Genomic DNA, 19,380 nt, shown 5'->3' on the forward strand with positions numbered 1-19,380 from the left:
TGAAAGTCGAGCGTCACGTGCAGGGAGTGATGATGATGGGAGTTTTTTTCGTACGTGGATAAAAATAGCGTGCAGTCTATTTTTAGTCCTGTGTTTTCCCCCCGTTTTCTTCCTCTCTGTTCCCTGCTGCCTCTCTGACTTGATTTCAACTGACAGCGATTGACTTTACAGAACAGGCAGAGCACGAGTCGGAGTCTGTGCCGAAGGTGATGGACCAGCTGTTCAGGCTTTCAGAGGACAAACTGTCAGACTGGATGGATAAATGATAAATAATATATATATATTGGCACCTGACAAAAAAAAACATGGCACCATCCTCGATGAAATAGTAACAGGTTTGAAGGATCAAAATCTTAGTCCTGGTAAATAAAGTCAATATAAAAAGTGTCTTTCAGTGGCAGATGGGAAATATTTCTCTCCTGTCAACACCTCTTATATGTCATACTAGGAACAGACTCAGCGTTAGAGAGTGGGTAAAATGATTTCTGAGTGAAAACCACTCCATGGTCAGAGGACAGAAACACAGACACCGATGTCTACTTGTTTGGTTTGTGGAGGTTCCAATGCATTATTACGATAATTCCTAGAATCCTCTGGAACCTTCCTTAATATTGAGTTTACATGTGCATTTATTGCAGCTGCATGCATTAAGAAATAACCAAAGTACTTTAAACGAGTTAATGCTGTAGGAAATGCACATTAATGAGACGTGATGAGAAGTTTCTAATGCGTCAGAGTTAGACTTGTTTTCTGTCTTCTGCTGGTGACTGTGGTCTCTCTTCCACGTCAAGAACCGTCACCTACACCTGACTGTGGTACAACCTGTGGTACGACACGATATCTTTGGAGAATTACACTACAAATGTGTCTAATGTTTAACTTCCTGTTTGTTGTTTGCTTTCGCTTTCCTTAAGAATATTTGTTTTGAAATTCTTGCCGATTATTTGACTCAATGACGTAGAAAGACGTACTGAATTTTATACCATGCATCCATTCATTACCCAGAATGAAAATAAAATGAGAAAAAATATAATTATTATGTCACTGCAGTAATGGAGATTTTTTTTTTTACATTCAACGATGTTAAAGAGTCGACTTTGGATCTGTAAAAAATGCCCTCCATTAAAGCCGGGACATAAATATTGTGCGTACTGATATGAAACAAAATATAAATAAATAAATGCAAAAATAAAAAAATGTAACAAATGTTTTCCAGTGTATTACAGCTGTTAGTGGCCCACACAGCTGGACCAGGGATGGCCCTGTTCTGGCCCAGAAAGATTCATCTGGTCTGTGTCTGACATCCAGAAAGACTCTCACACGTTCTTAGACTGATCTAACATCTGAGCTGAACGTAGACCAATGTTGCCTGTAGATCTGGTCCTCTGATGGAGCAGACCATAAGGCCGATACAGTTGATGTGTAATGTTAGCAGTTTTACCTCAGTAATAGAAACTGCATGACAAGGGGAAAAGACAAAGTGAGGCACGTGACTTCTACCAACACCAGGTTGATACTGTGACGTCCCAATGCAATGAACAGATATAGTGGTGCTACACAGGAAGCATATTCATGTTGCAGGGTGTTTGTAATGATATTTTGATGGTGATTCCAGGTGAGAAAGACAGTCTACTTTTTGATTTCTTTTTAACAACGTGATGAAAAATTCGAGTCTCGTTAGGAATCTGTGACTTTGGTAAAAACAGACAGATTTCCTTTAGGTTTTAATGAAATGTTCCTTGCATTTCAACGCTTTACGGACAAATGAAAGCAATGATAATGAGGACTCTGATGTTCAATGAATGTTTCTGGAACTGAAGCTAATAAAACTATTTCAGTTCATTGAGTCGGGATTAAAACAACGGAGATGGAACATTTTCGCTGTTCCTAATTTCACTGTGTTGATCATTTTCGTTATCACTGCTGTGCACGATCCGTCCGTTCACCCTCCTCCTCCTCCTCACATGTTCATCGTGGTATTCAGTAAGGCACAAGTGGGTAATTCCTTAGGGTGAAAAGCTCGATCTCTGTCCTGAAGCATGAACGTGAATGTCAACATTCAGGTCTTGACTGAGGGCAGAGTGTGTGGTGAATACAAGAAAGCCGACAACTCTGACCGCGGGGTGTAAAACGGAAAAAAAAATCCTTGAATAAAAAATAAAAGAACCAAGTCCTCAACATCTGATGCAGATTTAAGAGTCTCTGGAAACTGAGCAGGAGGAAAACAGCTACGTCTATTGCTATTCATGAACGTGTCATCAGTTCTGTCTTTTCTCTCAGGACTTTTTTATGGCTTCACGATGGATGGTGACCAGTGTGTGGCGCTACATCAACATGAGGTTTAATCAATGTCCCGCCCAGAAACTTTACAAAACCCCAGCCTTTGACAGTGACGTCCTGACGGGAACACGGTTTTATATTTGGCACAGCTGTTCCACGTGACGTCACACGTGGACTTAAAGACACTGGACTGGAGGACAGAACCTCTGAGGACACAGCTTCTTCAATTTTGTCTTCAAACATGCCTGTGAAGTACTTCCGGAGCCTTCCACTAAGAAAGGAAACCACAAAGAGAATCTCTTTCTGCTGTTGCAGCAGACTGGATCAGATTATTCTCATTTCAGGTTTTCGATGATGGGGATCTCCCTTCGATCGGCGTAGTCTGGGCTCAGCCCGTTCAGGTAGAGGCTGCCGTTTCTGCTCAGGGCTCCTGACACCGGGCTGAGGGACAGACTCAGGTTGGGGTAACTCTCTCTGTCCTCATACAGGTTGGCCGACAGCGTCCTCTTGCCGGGCGTCATCTCTTGGTTCATGGACGCGTTGATGCCCAGCTCTGATGACAGCTTGCGTTTCATGGACGCCGCGCGCTGGAACTTGTCGTAGATGTCAACGCTGAGGCGCCGCCGCGTCTCTTTGAACTCTGCCGACACGTTGGCCGTCCACTCGGCTGCATGAGCTCGGAACTCGCCGACCTGCAGCCAGAGAAGGAGTAGACATTAACGCCAGCCTGGTGATTTAATGTAGCCTGGGCAGCACATCTCTGAATAAAGGATACGGAGGACGATGCAGGGGAATCAAGACGTTTCTTTAGGAATAAAGTTCATCCAACGCAGACTGTGTTCTGACTGTAACCATGTAACATGTAACATGTGTGATGTAAGAATATTGAAGGCTGAATGTTGTTGTTGTTGTTGTCAGGTTCACTCTGGATTGCGCTGCTCAAACACACAACACATTCATTTAATTAGCGCTACTTTAAAGTGGTTTAATTCCAACAGACTTTATGAATTTAACACCCTCACAATTCCAGTGACCTTTAGAGCTCCTGACAGTTGTCAGACTTTCGAGGTAAAAAGGAACTAGTGCATGAGTCACTTCAACAGTATGTGTCTGCAATCAGACGTCACCACCAGTTTATAAACCATTATATTAAAATAAAAACTCTGCAAAGAAAAATGAATCACTGATAATTTAACAACTGTGGACAACGTTGACGACTCTCTGACAAATCATTAAAACAACAGGATAACATAGAAAAAAAAAGGAAAAAGGGGGATAAACACAAAGAAATGTCCAACTGAATGTTAGTGTCTGGTGAGAGCCTTAAATCTTCATGAATATTGCAGACTGACGTTCTATTTTTAGACTCATTTAGCAGCGTCAGGCAGTATAGGTCAATGGAAATGAACAATCTAAGTGAAACGTCTAAAAGCCAAAGTAATGGAGTCTTTTCAATGTAAATGTCATGTGCATTAATCTGTTTGGAGGACGGCCCACAGCCCTCGGCGTTCTCCCACACCTCTGCTTCTACTGCAATTAGCCGCCACTGTGAAAGAACGTCCGTTTATGATTCACATTAAATTTTTTCTGCAGGTCATTAAGGTCGCCCACCGACGGGGAGGTTTGAAAACAGTCAAACAGATGTGAATAGTTGACTTTGTGGATTGTTAATTTTTGTTTGTTTCCCATGGTTTCTGATCGATGGTGTGATGAGTGGAAACAACGGGGAGTTAAAAATGAATCTGTCACTCTGAGCAACGATGGCTTTTATCAGACATGTGACTTCACTGCAAATGTTGCTCCACCTACAACAGAAGAACTGAAGTGATGTCATCATTCAGGAGCAGATATTGTGTTACTGTCATGTTCAGACACCAGGGTAAAGACCATTACATTTGATGTGACATTCTTTTCTTTTCTCACTTTCATTTCCACTTATTCTCCCAGAACGCCGAGTTCAAGACTTTTTGAAAACAGGACTGGATTATAAATGTGGTTCAGGGTCCCCCGGGTGTCCTCCAGCCCCGGCTCTGCGTCTCACTCAGCTTTAAAAGATTGGATCATTTATAACTGTGTCTCTCTGGTTCAGAAAAGTCAAGAACCAAGACTTTAAGGCTGTGACGTTCTTTAATGCGTTTCCTCAGACATTTTTGTGGCTTAATACTGTAGTAGTAATGAACAGTGTTGATGAAGTCATGACGATGATTTTAGATTTTCTTAAACTTTTACTGTACTGTATGTAGTGGCTAACTTTTGTTCATCATTTAGCTATTGGTACTTAGACTTTATCTAAAGGTGATATTTTAATATATTTAAGCTTCAAGTAAAAAAGAGAAATCGTACTTCACATTTAAAAAAATAACAACTTTCTCTTCTCTCTGAAGATTGAAGAACATTTTTGTGGAAATAATTTTCACAAACTTAATGCTGCAGTTTGAATTAATCAGATGTTTTTAAAGCACTGGTTTAGGAATAAATACATGAGAAAATCCACTTGATCTGTATAAAAAACATGTATCACAGGAGGAGCAGTTCGCCTTTGGGTATTTTTCATTTTTTAATCCACTCCTCACTTTAAGAAAGTTTGGTCTCCGCTGTGTTAAATAAAAAAAACATAAACTACGTTTTCACTTTTTCACGAACAGTGGCAAATGTTTACTGATGCTGATGTACATAAACAGGCCTTTTCTTGTTATGTAGGTCAGTCATCTCTATTTCCTGCTCCTGTCTTGACAGAACGACAGGAAACAGTTCTTCTACACAGGAATGTCTTTGGGTTTGAAGAGGTTTTAGAAACTAAACCTCTGCTCATAAAATGTCAAACTAAAGGTAAGATCTGAACGTTCACGTCCTCCTCAACAACTCTAACACTGATGTGATATTTTCTCTGGTGTGACTTTTCCTCCTGTACGTCACTCCTCACTCACCTCCTCCTTGGTCTTCTTGGAGATGACTCTGAACCAGTCTCCGATCATACTGAGCACGGCTGCAAAGTACGCTAGACCCACCAGGATCCAGAACCACACCACAGGCTTGTAGTAGTCCAGGTTCACCAGACTCTCTGATCCACCTTCAGGACAAAAGAAGGAAACATTGCTACGTTCTCATAACCCTCATTACTTTTTAAATATAAATGAACTCCTCCAGAAATACATATCATCATTCTGCTGTTATCAGTTTGATCTCAGTACTGTTCAGAGGAGGTGCTTTTATAACCCATTAATAACCATCCATGGTCTATTGGTGGTAAGTGTCCTTTTAATTACAGCATTTTAAAACTACTAACTGTTAACATGAAAGTTGTTCAAATGTCTATTAAAGTCAAATCAGAATTTCCATGTGATTTTTAAACATATCAGTGAATTAGTGCTGTGTTAAACACAGTCCACGGTGAGGGCTGTGTCGTTGGTCTGGTCTGATCAGCTGCACGGTTTGATCAATGTACGTCTTTGATTATTTAACCGTCTGGACTGGCCATAAAGCTGAGAAATCAATAATAAAAGTATGAGTGTGTGATGATGTTAGCAGCTCTCAGCTCCTGTTCAGATGCTTTATAATTGGACGCTGCGGTCCCGGCAGCAAATGGGTTCCTGCACGAAATGACGTGATGATGTTAGCAGCTCTCAGCTTTATAATTGGACGCTGCGGTCCCTGCAGCAAATGGGTTCCTGCACGAAATGAATTCTGCTCACTTGGAGCGTAACAAGAGGGATGTTTGGTCCGTTCACTTCTCTGTCCTGTGGAGTAACTGAGTGTCAGACTCACGCGTGTGTTTTGTGAATGTAGGTGATGCAAATAGACTTGACTTCTCAATAACTCATTCATTAGTTTCTTCAAAAAAATATTTCATCACATCGCTGATTAACAGTGCAGTACATTGGATAGAAACAGCAGCTGTGCAAATGTTGTGTTTTTTTTCTAGTAACTCGCAAATTATGTTAAGCTTCTCTTCTGTAGTAATCCCTGTTTATTCTGCAAAAAAACAGAAAGGAGGAGACTCGAATAAATGAAGATCCAAGGATGTGACAAGAAAGTAGAGGTGGACACGAGGACATGTGATACACAGCAAATACACAGGGAGGTCAATAGGAAATGAGTAGGACTGTAGGGTAACACATCGGTGAGGAAACACGATGTGGAAGGACATTTAAAGGGAGGGAAGTGCTGAAAAATGACACATGGAGGTAGGACAGGACATAAATAGGAGACATTTAAAAGGAAAAGACACAGGAAAGACACAAAGAGGTATGGGGACACAGAAAAGTTGGAAAGGACATGAGAAGAACATAAGACGTATCGTGTGTCATTGACTTCCACCTTAAACCTTTTTAAACCAATCACAGACAATACTCATTGATCAACAAACTGTCAACATCTTCCTTAACTGTCAACATCTTCCTGACTCATCAAGAAAAAAATTCTATAAAATGGACAGATGAGACATAAACACACAACAGATTCATCTCTTTTACCTTTTTCCCCAGCAACAAAGTCGCCGAAGCCGATGGTAGTGAGAGTGATGACAACAAAGTAGATGGACTCCAGGGTGCTCCAGCCTTCGATGTGCTTGAAGATAACAGCAGGCAGGGCCACAAAGATGAGGCAGCCGAAGAGGATGAAAAGCAGCGTGGAGATGACTCGGATCTTCGTCTGACTGACTTTCCATTTCTGTGTGTGGACAATAAATAATTGATATGTATGTCAGGGTTAAGAAGCAGTGAGCTCTGAATGGAGACTGAAGGCAGACGCAGAGAGGCTGGAGGCAACAAAAATGATGAAAAGGTTTTTATACTAATTAAATAATCCCCTTGGTAAAAACCAAATGATCCATTAGCAGTTGTTAGCAGGAGCACTTTCTGGAACCACATGTATTGGTAGGGTACGTCCACAGAGTTCATTATAGAACAAACTGGAAAATGATAATGACAACCAAATATAATATTTTTCTTGGTTGACTGTCTTGGTTGCCAGACAATCAACTAAAATGAAGTAAAAAACCAAATTTATGTCAAGCATTATTATATGATAGTTATTTTGAAATCCAGTCATGGGTTCGGTGGGCCAGATTGGGCCCATGGACCGGAGGTTGATGTACACTGCTCTATAGTCGCCACACTCATTCACTTCCTTCCACATGTGCTGCAGGGATTGGTCACGTGACTGGACTGTAACATTGATTAATCAGATTTTTCAGCTACAATCGTTGCAAATAAAAAAGCTCAGTGATTAATCACTGCACCTTCAGCTTAACCTCTGAGAAATGTTCATCAGGGTCAGTATTGGACTTGCTGCTGTTTCCTTTGCTGCCTTTTTCCACTTGCGGTGATTGCTTTCAACTGCTTCCCCCTTGTTTCCTTTCCTCTCCCTGTTATGTAAGCACGGAGCACTGTGCCGGAGGGGAAGCATTAAAAGCGAAGGAAGGCTTCAGATCAGCAAGTCTGTCATGTCTGATGTCCTCACTGCACTCAGAAAAGTGAAGAGGACTCACAGCCAGTCAGCCCTACGACGCCACATCATCTGAAAATGTCAATATTCTGTGAAGGGACTGATGAGGAGGATTTAGTTTGTGCTGGCGCAAATCAATACTCATTGATCAACAAACTGTCAACATCTTCCTTAAGATGCCAAACAGCCAAAAAAAAAAAAAACAGAGCAATCTTCACTTCTCTTATAATCCGTCCTAGCTTCTTCTTTTTGTTCAGTGATCAATAAAAAATAAAGATTTTACGAATGTGAACCGAACGATGTGCTTCATTATATATTTCTATTTTAATAATCGGTAATTACAGATTTTGGTGCTTCATTCTTAAACTCTTCATTTAATGAATGAACAAATAAAAGTGTCTAAAATTGCCTCAAAATCCAAGCCATAATACGTAGCTAAAAAAACCACCCAAAAACTAAACTATAGACCATTAAGACTAGACTGTAAACCAAAATAGCTAGAAGATTACTAATAATTAAAATACAGTGAAGGCAACTGGAACATTCTGGAAACTGCAAAGTGACAGAATGGCCTCAAATGAGACAAAAACGGCACTGAGCCCAAAAAGCTAATAATAGCAAAGACAACTGGCAAAGTGTCAGTTAATCCTGTTTTATGCTGCTTGTATTTACAGGCTGATTTACTGTACGGACTGTATTGTTTGTGCAAATGATTGTTTACTTTTTTGTAAATGCAAGATGTTTATTTTCTTCAGCCTACGTCCATGCGTTCTATCAAAAATAACTACCAGAAGTTTTTGGATCATACACTAAATATAACTTTGTATTTCAAAAATTATTTGAAAAAAATATTTGAAATAAAGTCAAGATAAAAGATAATGAATTCAGTCTGGTAAATTACATCATTTTTCTTTTTGTGTTGGCGTGTCTGTCTATTTCACTGTTCGTACAGTCTGTGTAATTGCTTTGTTGTCTTCATAACAAGCCTAATCAGTAACTAACAGACTGTTCTGAAAAGTCACATTTAAATTCACCGTGAAGACTGGTGTCGTCCCAGTGTACATCAGAACTGAACAGAACGTTCTGGTGTCGAGGCCGATGTCACTGTGAGGCACAGGCTCTGGATAATAGGCTTCCATCATTATTCCTGAATTGGGCTGAATTGATCCCTGTGAGCATGTGTATTTGTTGTTGTTTTCTCTGGAGTCTTTGTACCAGTGAGGACCAGAGGCTGGTCTTAATGAGGCAGACCCATTTCTCCGTGTTGGTTTGGCTTCGATATCTACAACTGAACGGTGCATCATTGATGAGGACTGTGCAGAAATGTCTGTAAAAATGAAAACCATGGAAAACTGGTTTGGACTTTTATGGTGATGTTTGTATTTGTCTCTTTTTTCACTTTTTCTCCGTCAAACTGATGTGGTATAAACAACAGAAATTCATCTTTTTTTTCCAAATGCATTCCCAGCAGAAAGTTGGCCTTGATTTATTTTTTAGGCTTTGGTTTGAATAAACGTTAAGGCAGAGAGTAAAAACTGTGTTTGAGTTTGTGATGTTAGTGACGATCACCTTCATAAATACATTTTTAATTTTAGTTAGTTTCCCTAATTAACCACTAATGTGAGCACAGTGACAGACTGTATGAATAACACAGAACACTGCTGTCCTGGAGTCTGTTGACATGACAACCTGAAGAAGAGAAAAAAACCATTCCAAGTGTTGACTGAAAATACATCTATTTACTCTGACATCTCCACAGTGGGACTGTGCTCACAGTCCAGCTGTGACCTTTACCCCTGAGTATTGCAGTGTTTTACAGGGACCATGTCCAGGAACATCATTTCACAGCTGCCTTCTTTTCCACCTGAATGATCACCTTGTGAAACAGTCTCACTGCACACACCTGGTGGTTCACTAATGAAAAAAAAAAAAGAGCATCTCACCACGATCATCTTCTCCACTTTGGCGATGCCCTTTCCAAAAATGGTGCCCAGCTGGTCTCCCACCCCAGCCAATAAGAATCCAAACAGAGGAATCCCCAGCAGCGCGTAGATGATGCAGAAGATTCGTCCTCCTTCGGTGTGAGGGGAGATGTTCCCGAACCCTGACGACAGAGCACAGAGAAAAAAATAATGTCAAAAACCGTCCTCTTATTTATTAATATTATGAATCAATCATTTAATTAACATGTTTTCGGTCTTTATCACCATTGGCTAATCTCAACAACCGCACAGTGTCCCTGTGGCGTCGTGGTCATTTTCATTTTACAGTAAAACTGCAGGAATGTCACTGCAGTTTTATGATCCCTTCACTTTTAGTTCAGTGAGGATTGTGCTTTCATATCAGTTCAAACCTGATGTGGAGATAAAAGGTGACTGAACCTCGATTATTAAAGCGACTAAAGAGAGAGAGAATCCACAGACGTGACATTAACAAAAGTCTGACACAGGAACACACTTCTGTTCTAAGAATGGAAATGAAAGAAGGGAAACATTAAAACAGTCAGACGACACAGGCGTCTCCCACTGTGCTTTTTCTTCTCCTAAAAATAAATGGGAATTCAGGATTTGCATTTACTGTTAGAAATAAAACTGTTCTTGTTCCTGTTGAAGCAAAAGCAACAGAGCATAAGATTAAAAAAAGAAGAACTGAAGGTTTTTTCTAAAATGACTATGGTGGCTTCAGACTTGTGTGTGTGTGTGTGTGAGAGCCCTGAAGGAAAACACACACCAACATGATTCCTCTGCTGCTGCTCTGCTGCCTTTTATCTTCTCTCTGAACCATTCATCATATACTGTTGTCAGAGCAGATGGTCGCTGGACTCCATATCCTGGTAAACAGGACCTGTATGGTCTGATACGGACTCTTCAACACCACTGTCTATATTCAGCTGATTATTTAACGTTTCACAAGAGGCAGAAAAGATGGAGCTCACTACACCTAATTATCAGTCTCAGGAGGCGAGCTCCCAGACGTCCTCCTAAGAAGAAGAATCCTGTGAGAAGAATCCTTCATTACGCCTTAAAAATCTCACAGCCCAATGGAATATTTCATCGCCCCCTGCTGCCTGTGCAGTACCGTGCAACACCTGACGCATCATCTAAACATTTGACAGATGGTTTCTTGGCCCACGTGTGTGAAATGATCGACATGAACAAAAGAGAATCAGAGGAACATCAGAGGTTGAGCAGTTAGGAAATAAGAGAAGCAGGAAGGAAACGGTTCAGACTTTCACCGAGGGAAGGACACATAGAGGGAGCTGGGAGAACACAGAAACTCTGTGAAATTCCTACATTCCTATTAACAATGACAGATATCCTTGAACTCTGAACGCATCACAGCATCAAATTATATATGTGTGTGTGTGTATACATACGTATATATATATGAAATGGCGGTAGAGCAGAGATTTGCAACAGGGCCCAGAAGCTCACTTCACAACAACACAACAATTTGTCAGGGTTCGAGAACAGCAGAGTATGTGTGTGTGTGTGTGTGTGTGTGGGTGTGTGTGTGCTGTTTGATTAGTCAGTCCTTACAGCTGGAGGTGGCAGGAAGAACGATGGTGTAAAAAGGACGTGTGTGAGCTCCTCATACTGTGTTAATGTGCTACAGGCAGAGAGAGAGAGAGTGAGAGAGAGAGAGGCAGAGAGGGAGAGTGAGAGAGATGAAGGCTCATTGATTATGTAGCCACTGGGAGAGAACGAGCACATGCTCCTGAAATGATTATTGTTCTCTTTGTGTCACACTGCTTCAATTTCTCCCACACAAAGTTGAAGCTGTACTACGTGAATTATGGTGATTTTTATTTTTGATCATTTTAGTTTTTTAGTTAATTATTTGTTCAAATGTTGGGTGAATTACAAGAGCCAACATTGTCAGGTGAATGTGGAACGAAGAAGAGTTGAGATCTGAGCTGGTGGACGTCCAGGAACTGCTGTGTCCTTACCAATTGTAGTGATAACAGTTCCAGAGAAGAAGAAAGAGGAGCTGAGGTCCCACAGGCTCGTCTGATTGGACAGATTTCCTGACGGGTTCACACCTGCTCGAACCGCTGAGACCACTTGCTGAAAAGTGAGAAAAGAAAAAATCAGCGCGTAGGGAAGGAGGAAGTCCACGAGCTCAGCAGCACGCATCAATTTCCTGGGGAAATTATGCCAAACCCAAGATAAACATCATAACAAAACCAATTTAAATGCTAGAAGAAGAACAAAAAATAGAATACAACAAAAAATAAACCGGAACTCGGCACACAGCAACATCATTGGAGTAAAACCATCAGAGATATTTGCAGCCAGGAGTAATTTGAGTGTGACAGATCTCCGGAGACAGATTTTTAATGATTGTATCAATAGTGTTAATCCGTTAGCCATAATTAAACCAGAGATCAAATGAAAAAGTCAGGACAAGAATTTCGTTCTCCGTTCCACACTTGTATTGAAACATTTTGTCACGGGTGTAAATGTTCCAGCGTCACAGCAGAAATGATTGACATGAGTCAAGCTGGATGACTTTTTTGTTTCTACTAGCAGTTCTGTAACAGTACGTCCACTTGCCTCAGCTTTGCAGCCTTGCCATGAGACAAGCCCTTTACACACCAACTGACGGCTCGGGAGGCAGAACAGCAACATGTTTTCCCACTCAGGGCAACTCTCACATGACAGGATGCAAAAGAGGAGAGAGGCCAACAGCTGGAGGAAACACACTGAGCTGCACAGCTTCTTCCACTCCCTCAGTCACCTACGCTAAGGCATAAGAAGCTGTGAAGTCCAGTGGGAGACTCACAGGGACAGGGGACGAAGTGTGTTTGAACCAAAGAATTTGTCATGTTGTTTATGTGGAGAAACTACTCCTGAACCTGTGAGATTTGGCAACTTCCAGTAGGTATGATGGGATATTTGAGCTGCCTGTGTTTAGGACCAAAAAAACATTATATTTACAAATGCAAAGTATCTTTCTCCTCTTATTCTCCACAAAAAACATCACAGCTGTTTCATATTTTTCACATCTTCCTGCAACTGCTGGTAATATGAGAAGGCACAAAAAAAGTTTCTTGGCCTAATGTAACTGTAGGATACTGGAGGCGTCGACACCTGAAATTGGTCCTTTTGGTACCGACAATCAGAATCAGGACTGGATCTGTTGGCAAATTTGACGTTGTCTAGGAGCCACACAGATGTTCCAGCAGCCTGATCCAGGTCAGGCAGCAGATTTTCTCATTAGGAGCATGCCCAGATGTTAAGAGTCTGCACGAGCACAGAAGGTTCTGTCATGCTCCGTGATCACAGACTGAAAAGACCAGATGAAATTAAGCCACAAGAGATTTGGTTTTTCTTTTTTTTTTTTGTGCAGTTTTTAAAAAGAGGACCACACTGTAGTAGCCCAACGATTTCCTGGCACATAGAGAGTTCCGGGTTCAATTCACTCAGGTTGGGTCGCTACCAGTCAAATCACTGTACAGATCCACAGTCTGAGTCCCTGATAAAGGGACATACCAAAATTAATTTTTGATTAAATAATAAACCACCTGTACAGTGATGGATCCTAATATTTTCAAAAGTAATTTTACGGTAGATTCCTTCCACTTTTCCTGACCTGTTGTGTTCACCACAGCATTTGAGTCCAGTGGTCCTGGTATTATCTAACATGAGTCAGCTGGAAACATTGAGTCTTCAGCCCCAGTGTGATGCAGGGAACGCTGCCTCGGAGTTTCCACAGACGAACCTTCCACTGCGTCTGAAACCTGCTCACGTTCTACTGTCGTGAGCTCTTGAGATCAGCAGATGGTGGAGTTCTGTGAACGCGGTGCAGGGGTGAGTGAGTACACAGCAGAAATGGTTTAGTCGTGTGGACTCTGAAGTAATGACTTTCAATATCCTGCAGATATTTGTGTATTTGCAGCCCTAAAGAGCCAGAACATTGACCGAGGGCTCTAATTCTGAGTGGGGTGAAATGTGAAGGTGGATGAAGGTCTTGTTGATCTTCTGCTGTTTGGTATCTATAATGAATAAACCTTAGCCATTATGGAACACTACACAAATGTCCTGGTCTGTGTGTGAAAACCTTTAGCCATGGGTCTATACCAGAAAATAAACCAGATTGTTTTGGTTTTTTGACAATGGAAACATGTTTTAAAGGTAATTACAGATTTCTTTTCTAACCCTAACCCTTGGGTGACTCACCATCATATGACTGTAAATGGAGTTAATCCTATCAATTCATTTTAACTGTGAGGTAGTTAGAAAGGTTGAAAGAGAATAAAGAAAAATACACTATTTTTCTTTATTCTCTTTATTCTCTAAAAGATGTCGATTTGTCCCTGAAAACAAGGACAAAATGCTTTGTTTTGGGAGAAAAGATGTCGATTTGTCCCTGAAAACAAAGTCACCGTGTCATAATTACAGAGCGACAGTTAAAAGTTAGTGAATGGAAAGTATTGACAAAAAAAATGAAATATGCCAAAAACAATCACCTGAAGCAGCAGAACAAATGTGTTCACAGCACCAACAATAGCCATCGATAGCTGTGTTGTGTCAGCTGTGTGTTTGAGTCAATTTTAACAATGGAGGAGAAGCTTCAAAAGACAGAAACCCTCCATCAACCACTTCTCTGCTCAAAACAATCATTTGGTTTAACACAGTCATACAGTGGCTTTGTTTCACAGCCAACGCTGTGGTATTAATGCGTTGTTTTGTGCAAACTCATTATGGCCAGTGGAAAAAAAAAAAAGGCATGATAATGTGAAGACAGCACTGACTGTGTCCAAATGGATGAGGCCGATTTAATTTTTCTTTGAAATGTAGTAACTGGCAAACATCACAAACAAATAATAGGCACAGTATTCACTGTGTTTGGATCCATCACAGAGACAAAGTGCTTTTCACCTCTGTCAGTGTTTGCTGTTCCACTGACCATAGAAGTCACTGTATAAATCACCTTAGAAAACCGCAGCCGCAGGTCTCCTCTCTCAGGAACAACACTAATGCTACAACATCTCGTGGCGACCTTCCAAATGTTCTTTAAAAATGTTATCTGGGTCCAAAGTAGTGGACAGACATAACCTTCCCTGGAGTCTCACTGGCTGCCATTGTTTGCTGCCACCAATCTACAGTAATTACTCTCTTTAGAGGCCGTTGTTATAACCACCAGACAAAACAACAGTAAAAATATAGAACTGAACTTACAATAGAAATCAGTCTAGACTGGTACAAACAGCATCAGTGATTGATTAATGTGTTGTGTTCTGCTGGTAAACCATGTTGAAAAGAAGTTGAAATAAATACATGAACAATGAGTTCTATTGTCCAGGTTTTCACACTCGTTGTGTTGTTGACAGTCAGGTACCGATCGCTGGAGAAGAGATCATCGCCATCTTTGAACAAGTCAAGTGCCCTCGGCTATAAGGCTCTAGAATTTTTAAAAAATCTACCTGACATTAATGATGTCCTCGACTTGCAAATGTACCAAGTCACAGCTGTTCAGAAATTCCACAGAATACACAATGTTGCTGCCTCATTCACATTCGAACCTGAATGGAAAAACACAACTTGTTCAATATTTAGAGCTCGACCTTCCCAAAAATAATAATCCACCTTTATCCTCAGGCAACCCCACGAAACCTGGAAAACTACTAAATTAGAAATGGATCGCACAAATGTATTATTCTATGAATGTTTATTACTGGCAAGATTTGATATTCAATCTGAGAAAAACATAATATATATATATATATGGTGTTTATATGTTTTCCCTCTGTGTGATTGGGACTTTCAAAAAATTCAAACAAATAGGTCTTAATCCATGATAATCTGCTCGTCAATACGACAGCCATGAAGAGCTTCTTGAAAAAAAAGGCAAAAGGGATGAAAACATGAGGCCTCCACCTCTGGAACTGAACAGAAAGTTGTACACACAGTCCCTGCTAAAGCAGGTGTATTGGTGATGAATCAAACCGTCTGTGCATAATATCTGGTGTCTGAAAGCACGGCCTGTATGATTTTATTGTTTCCTTGATAGCCACTCCTTGAGAATATTGTCCAACATTAAACCCATTATGTTGCTTCCAATGACCCAAGGTAAATAATTGTCTCATCTCATGATTTAATAACATATGAATATGTGAGTGGAAATCAAATCTTTAAATAATTTGGTTGAATTTACAGGCACACTTCAGTGGCTGTTCAGTGTTTTCACACACAGCTCTTTGCAATTGCAGTGATACATAACGATATATGGGTTCATTGAAAGACAATGTCTGGTTTATACGATCTAATTTTCTTTATTACATCTTCTGACCAGTGAACACGGAGAAGGTTCAGCACATTAAGGGAACTAATGTGCCGAAAAAACTTCCTTCAGGCCAAAATGAGCTAAAATAAACCACAGGGATTTAAAGAGCATTTAGCTGTGAGCAGAATAAAGAGGGAATATTATCATCAGCATAGACCTACAGGCAATGAGAAATGTTGTTTATAATTGTAATGTGTGATATTATTCATATTTCTTGTTTGACCTGACCCTTTTTTGTAGATTAAATTAAAGCTAATTAGTTAATATCATAATCTCCAGATTGGTGAACCTGCCTTTGTTCCATTTGTTCATTTGGTTCATTTTGCTCATATGTACAGTGTGAATGTTTGGACTGTTGTTGGAACATAAAAGTGAAACAGTTGAAAGAAAACAGTTGCAACACATAGTGTAATCAGGTTAGTCTGTGGTTTGATAAACACTGACATTTTCTGTGCAAAGCTCTGTTCTGCAGCAGGAGAAATGAAACCAAGAATAGAAAAACAACCTCCAGAGTTCATAAATTAAATATGTGGTAACAAACAGCAGTTCTCTATTGACTGGTCCTGAAATCAATTCCATTATTTTATCTTTATCTTTTCATTCCAAATCTCAAAAGCATGAAATACAGTATTTCCTAATACATCTCTGTTAACTGTAAATATATCTGCACAAAATGTTCTGATCTCCCATGGTTGATAGTGAATACCAGAGGTCATTATTCCATCCTTTGGGATAGAGAATATTATATTTCTTAAACTACTGATCCTTACCTTCATCAGATCTTCCAGTTCAGAGGAGTTGACACAGGAATGTGTGGTCAAAAAGTCAATCTTTTTCTCAAGGATGGCGATTTTCTGTAAGTTCTCGTAAGGCTGCTCCAGAGCTTTGAACACCGTGGCTCCAATGATCAGGTAAAGCACCACCAAGAAGAAGATGGCTGAGACGGTTTTCCACCTCATGACTGTAGTCCGAGTGTCACACTCATCCTCCGGAGCGTTCAGAACCACGGGTTTGGTGGAGAATGAGAGGCGAGGCTTGGAGTTGCTGGTGGCAGACTTTGGGTCAAGAAGGTCAGGTGCAGCCACTGTTTGAGGACGAGATTGGTGTCAACGGTTGGTCAGGTTTTTCTCCATCCGTCAATTGATCCATACATTCATTCATTTATTTTCTCATAAATCAATTCATCTACCCACCCACCAATCAACTCACTAATTTATTCCCTCCAGCATCCACCCACCCACCCATTCATCCACTTAACATTCATCCATCCATTTATCCATCTGTTCATCCTTCCATCCTGAGGGAGAGAGAACCTTACACAGTAGGTGGCTACAGGGACAGGATCAGATCACAGAGGAAATGATGGACTTTGTTTTGATTATTCTCAGAGTTAAACTTTGTTGCAGGTGATGGTTTTCTGTCTCAGTGCTGCTGGAGTTCAGCCTCACAGCTCAGTGATGCACAGCTCTGCCCTGCTACGATAAACCACTCCTGCAGATGGAACTGTCACAAGTTGCTCTTTTTTATATCCTGATGGTCAATCCTAGTTTAATGGAGTAGATTTTTGAATTACAGAATTTTAACAGCAATATTTTGCCACAGCAGTCAACTGAGGGGCCAGGGATTTTAAACCTCATGAAAGATTTTATGACTGAATGCATTTCATGAATTTCAAAACAGTCTAATGTGAAGATGTGAGTCGACTACGATCTACGTTATCATTTTAAACCACAATAAAACACTAATGCTGCAACAACCAGTGATTTTACTGTCAATTATATTAAATATGTCAGAATTGAATTGAATTAAATCATTAAGGGCTGGTTTTGTTCTGTTTTAACAAAAGGTACTCAAAGCTTTTATGGATTATAAATGACAGTTTATATGACATTAATCCAGAGACTGCTGGTCGTTTAAACAACTTCATTGTAATGTCATGTACGTGTATTCTTCTCTCATTAATACTTAATAATCCTGGTGAAACAGCGCCACACCACGACACTTGACTTCACGTCATTCATTCAGTTAAAAAACACTTTATCAGGAGATAATTTCCTGTTAACACTTAATTAACACTTGATGTCTCATTAGGTCATAATTAAGACCGTCTTCACCACAGAGCCCCTATGGTCGTGTTTCTTTTCCACCGTATGTATTTACACAACAATGTGCAATAAAAACCCCAGCATTTCAGTGCGTCTCGTGTACGTCCACACCGACAGAACTGTGGGTGATTCTCTCCCCCCATAAATACACTGAAGTCGAGCTCATTAAAAATGAATGCAATCATTACACTTTCCACAGTAGCTGTAATTATATAACTGTCACCTGAGGTCTATATATTATTGTTTACGTCGTGTTATACAGATATAAAATGTCTCGTGCATTTACTGTAGTTATGCTGTACTTATATTTTATTTTTTACGTCGTATTATACAGATATAAAATGTCTCGTGCATTTAGTGCATGCAGAACTGTGCAGAAAAAAAGTAAATTGGTGCAGAAAAATGATCTACTCCAATCCTTGCTAATTTAATTGTCGCAAAATTATTTAGCGTTTAGTCCATAAGCAGAAAATACTTCTTTTTTTTTAATCATTATCACCAGTGTGCACAGCGGCCAATTTCTACTGAGTCTGTACTCACTTCTCTACCATCTCTTCCCTCGGTGTTTCCTCATTAAAGGATCTTTTCTTCCCCTGAGAAACCGCAGAAATGTTGAGCTGTTTTACTCCTTATTGAAGTCCGTGTTTCCCTCCGATGTATCCACCAGTAGAAACACCAGGTCTTCACATGGTTTCTGGGCTTTCCTCCACTTTAAAACCTGCGGAGAAAATACATCCAGCACATCTTGTTCCAAACCTCAGTCCGGGGGCTAAACCGAAGCTCCGGTGGAACCAGCGTCACGGAGCCGCTCCACCGAATCCAGGCAGGTGTTTGGAGACATGGCTGCAGCTCAGCGCTGGAGAACGCACGGAGTGTGGTCTGTGATGTGGCGGTGCTGCGAGGAGCTGGAGGATGTGCTGTGAGCGGCTGTGTCTGCGCGCCCCCTGTCCTAAAGAGAGGGGAGGGTAAGAAGGGGGAGAGAGGGTGAGAACGAGTGGGATGGAGGGAGGAGGAGGAGGCTGTGGGATGTGCTCTCTCCATTAGTTCACACATATTTCACAGGTGAACCAAAAACACCTCTGGAGTTGGTGAAGCCAACTGTGGTGACACCAGTCAGATTTGATCAGAGAGAATGACCTGCAGACCACCTGCTCTTTTAGTCATTACGCTGGACAGTAAGTTGTTGTTGCACGAATGTTGGACGAATGACAATATTACAGCAATCAATGGAAAGTAATGTGTTTTCAACCTCAGGCTGTTT

General features: G+C 40.7%; 1 protein-coding gene across 3 annotated transcripts in view; it reads right to left on the reverse strand.

Moving 5' to 3' along the window:
- Positions 1 to 1,072: 1,072 nt before the first annotated feature.
- Positions 1,073 to 19,380, reverse strand: part of kcnk2b (potassium channel, subfamily K, member 2b) — a 35,830-nt gene continuing 17,522 nt past the window's right edge. For all 3 annotated transcript variants that reach the window (XM_017033721.2, XM_017033720.2, XM_025056972.1), the window contains 7 exons: positions 18,660 to 19,068; positions 16,785 to 17,098; positions 11,675 to 11,792; positions 9,669 to 9,829; positions 6,753 to 6,948; positions 5,208 to 5,350; positions 1,073 to 2,972 (listed from right to left, as the gene is read on the reverse strand). In XM_017033721.2, coding sequence (XP_016889210.1) covers positions 2,616 to 2,972; positions 5,208 to 5,350; positions 6,753 to 6,948; positions 9,669 to 9,829; positions 11,675 to 11,792; positions 16,785 to 17,098; position 18,660 — 1,290 coding nt within the window. In that variant the 5' untranslated portion in view covers positions 18,661 to 19,068 and the 3' untranslated portion in view covers positions 1,073 to 2,615. The remainder of the gene's footprint in view (positions 2,973 to 5,207; positions 5,351 to 6,752; positions 6,949 to 9,668; positions 9,830 to 11,674; positions 11,793 to 16,784; positions 17,099 to 18,659; positions 19,069 to 19,380) is intronic.

This window comes from Cynoglossus semilaevis, chromosome 7 (genome assembly GCF_000523025.1).
Source record: "Cynoglossus semilaevis isolate Cse_v1.0 chromosome 7, Cse_v1.0, whole genome shotgun sequence".
Lineage (NCBI taxonomy): Eukaryota > Metazoa > Chordata > Actinopteri > Pleuronectiformes > Cynoglossidae > Cynoglossus > Cynoglossus semilaevis.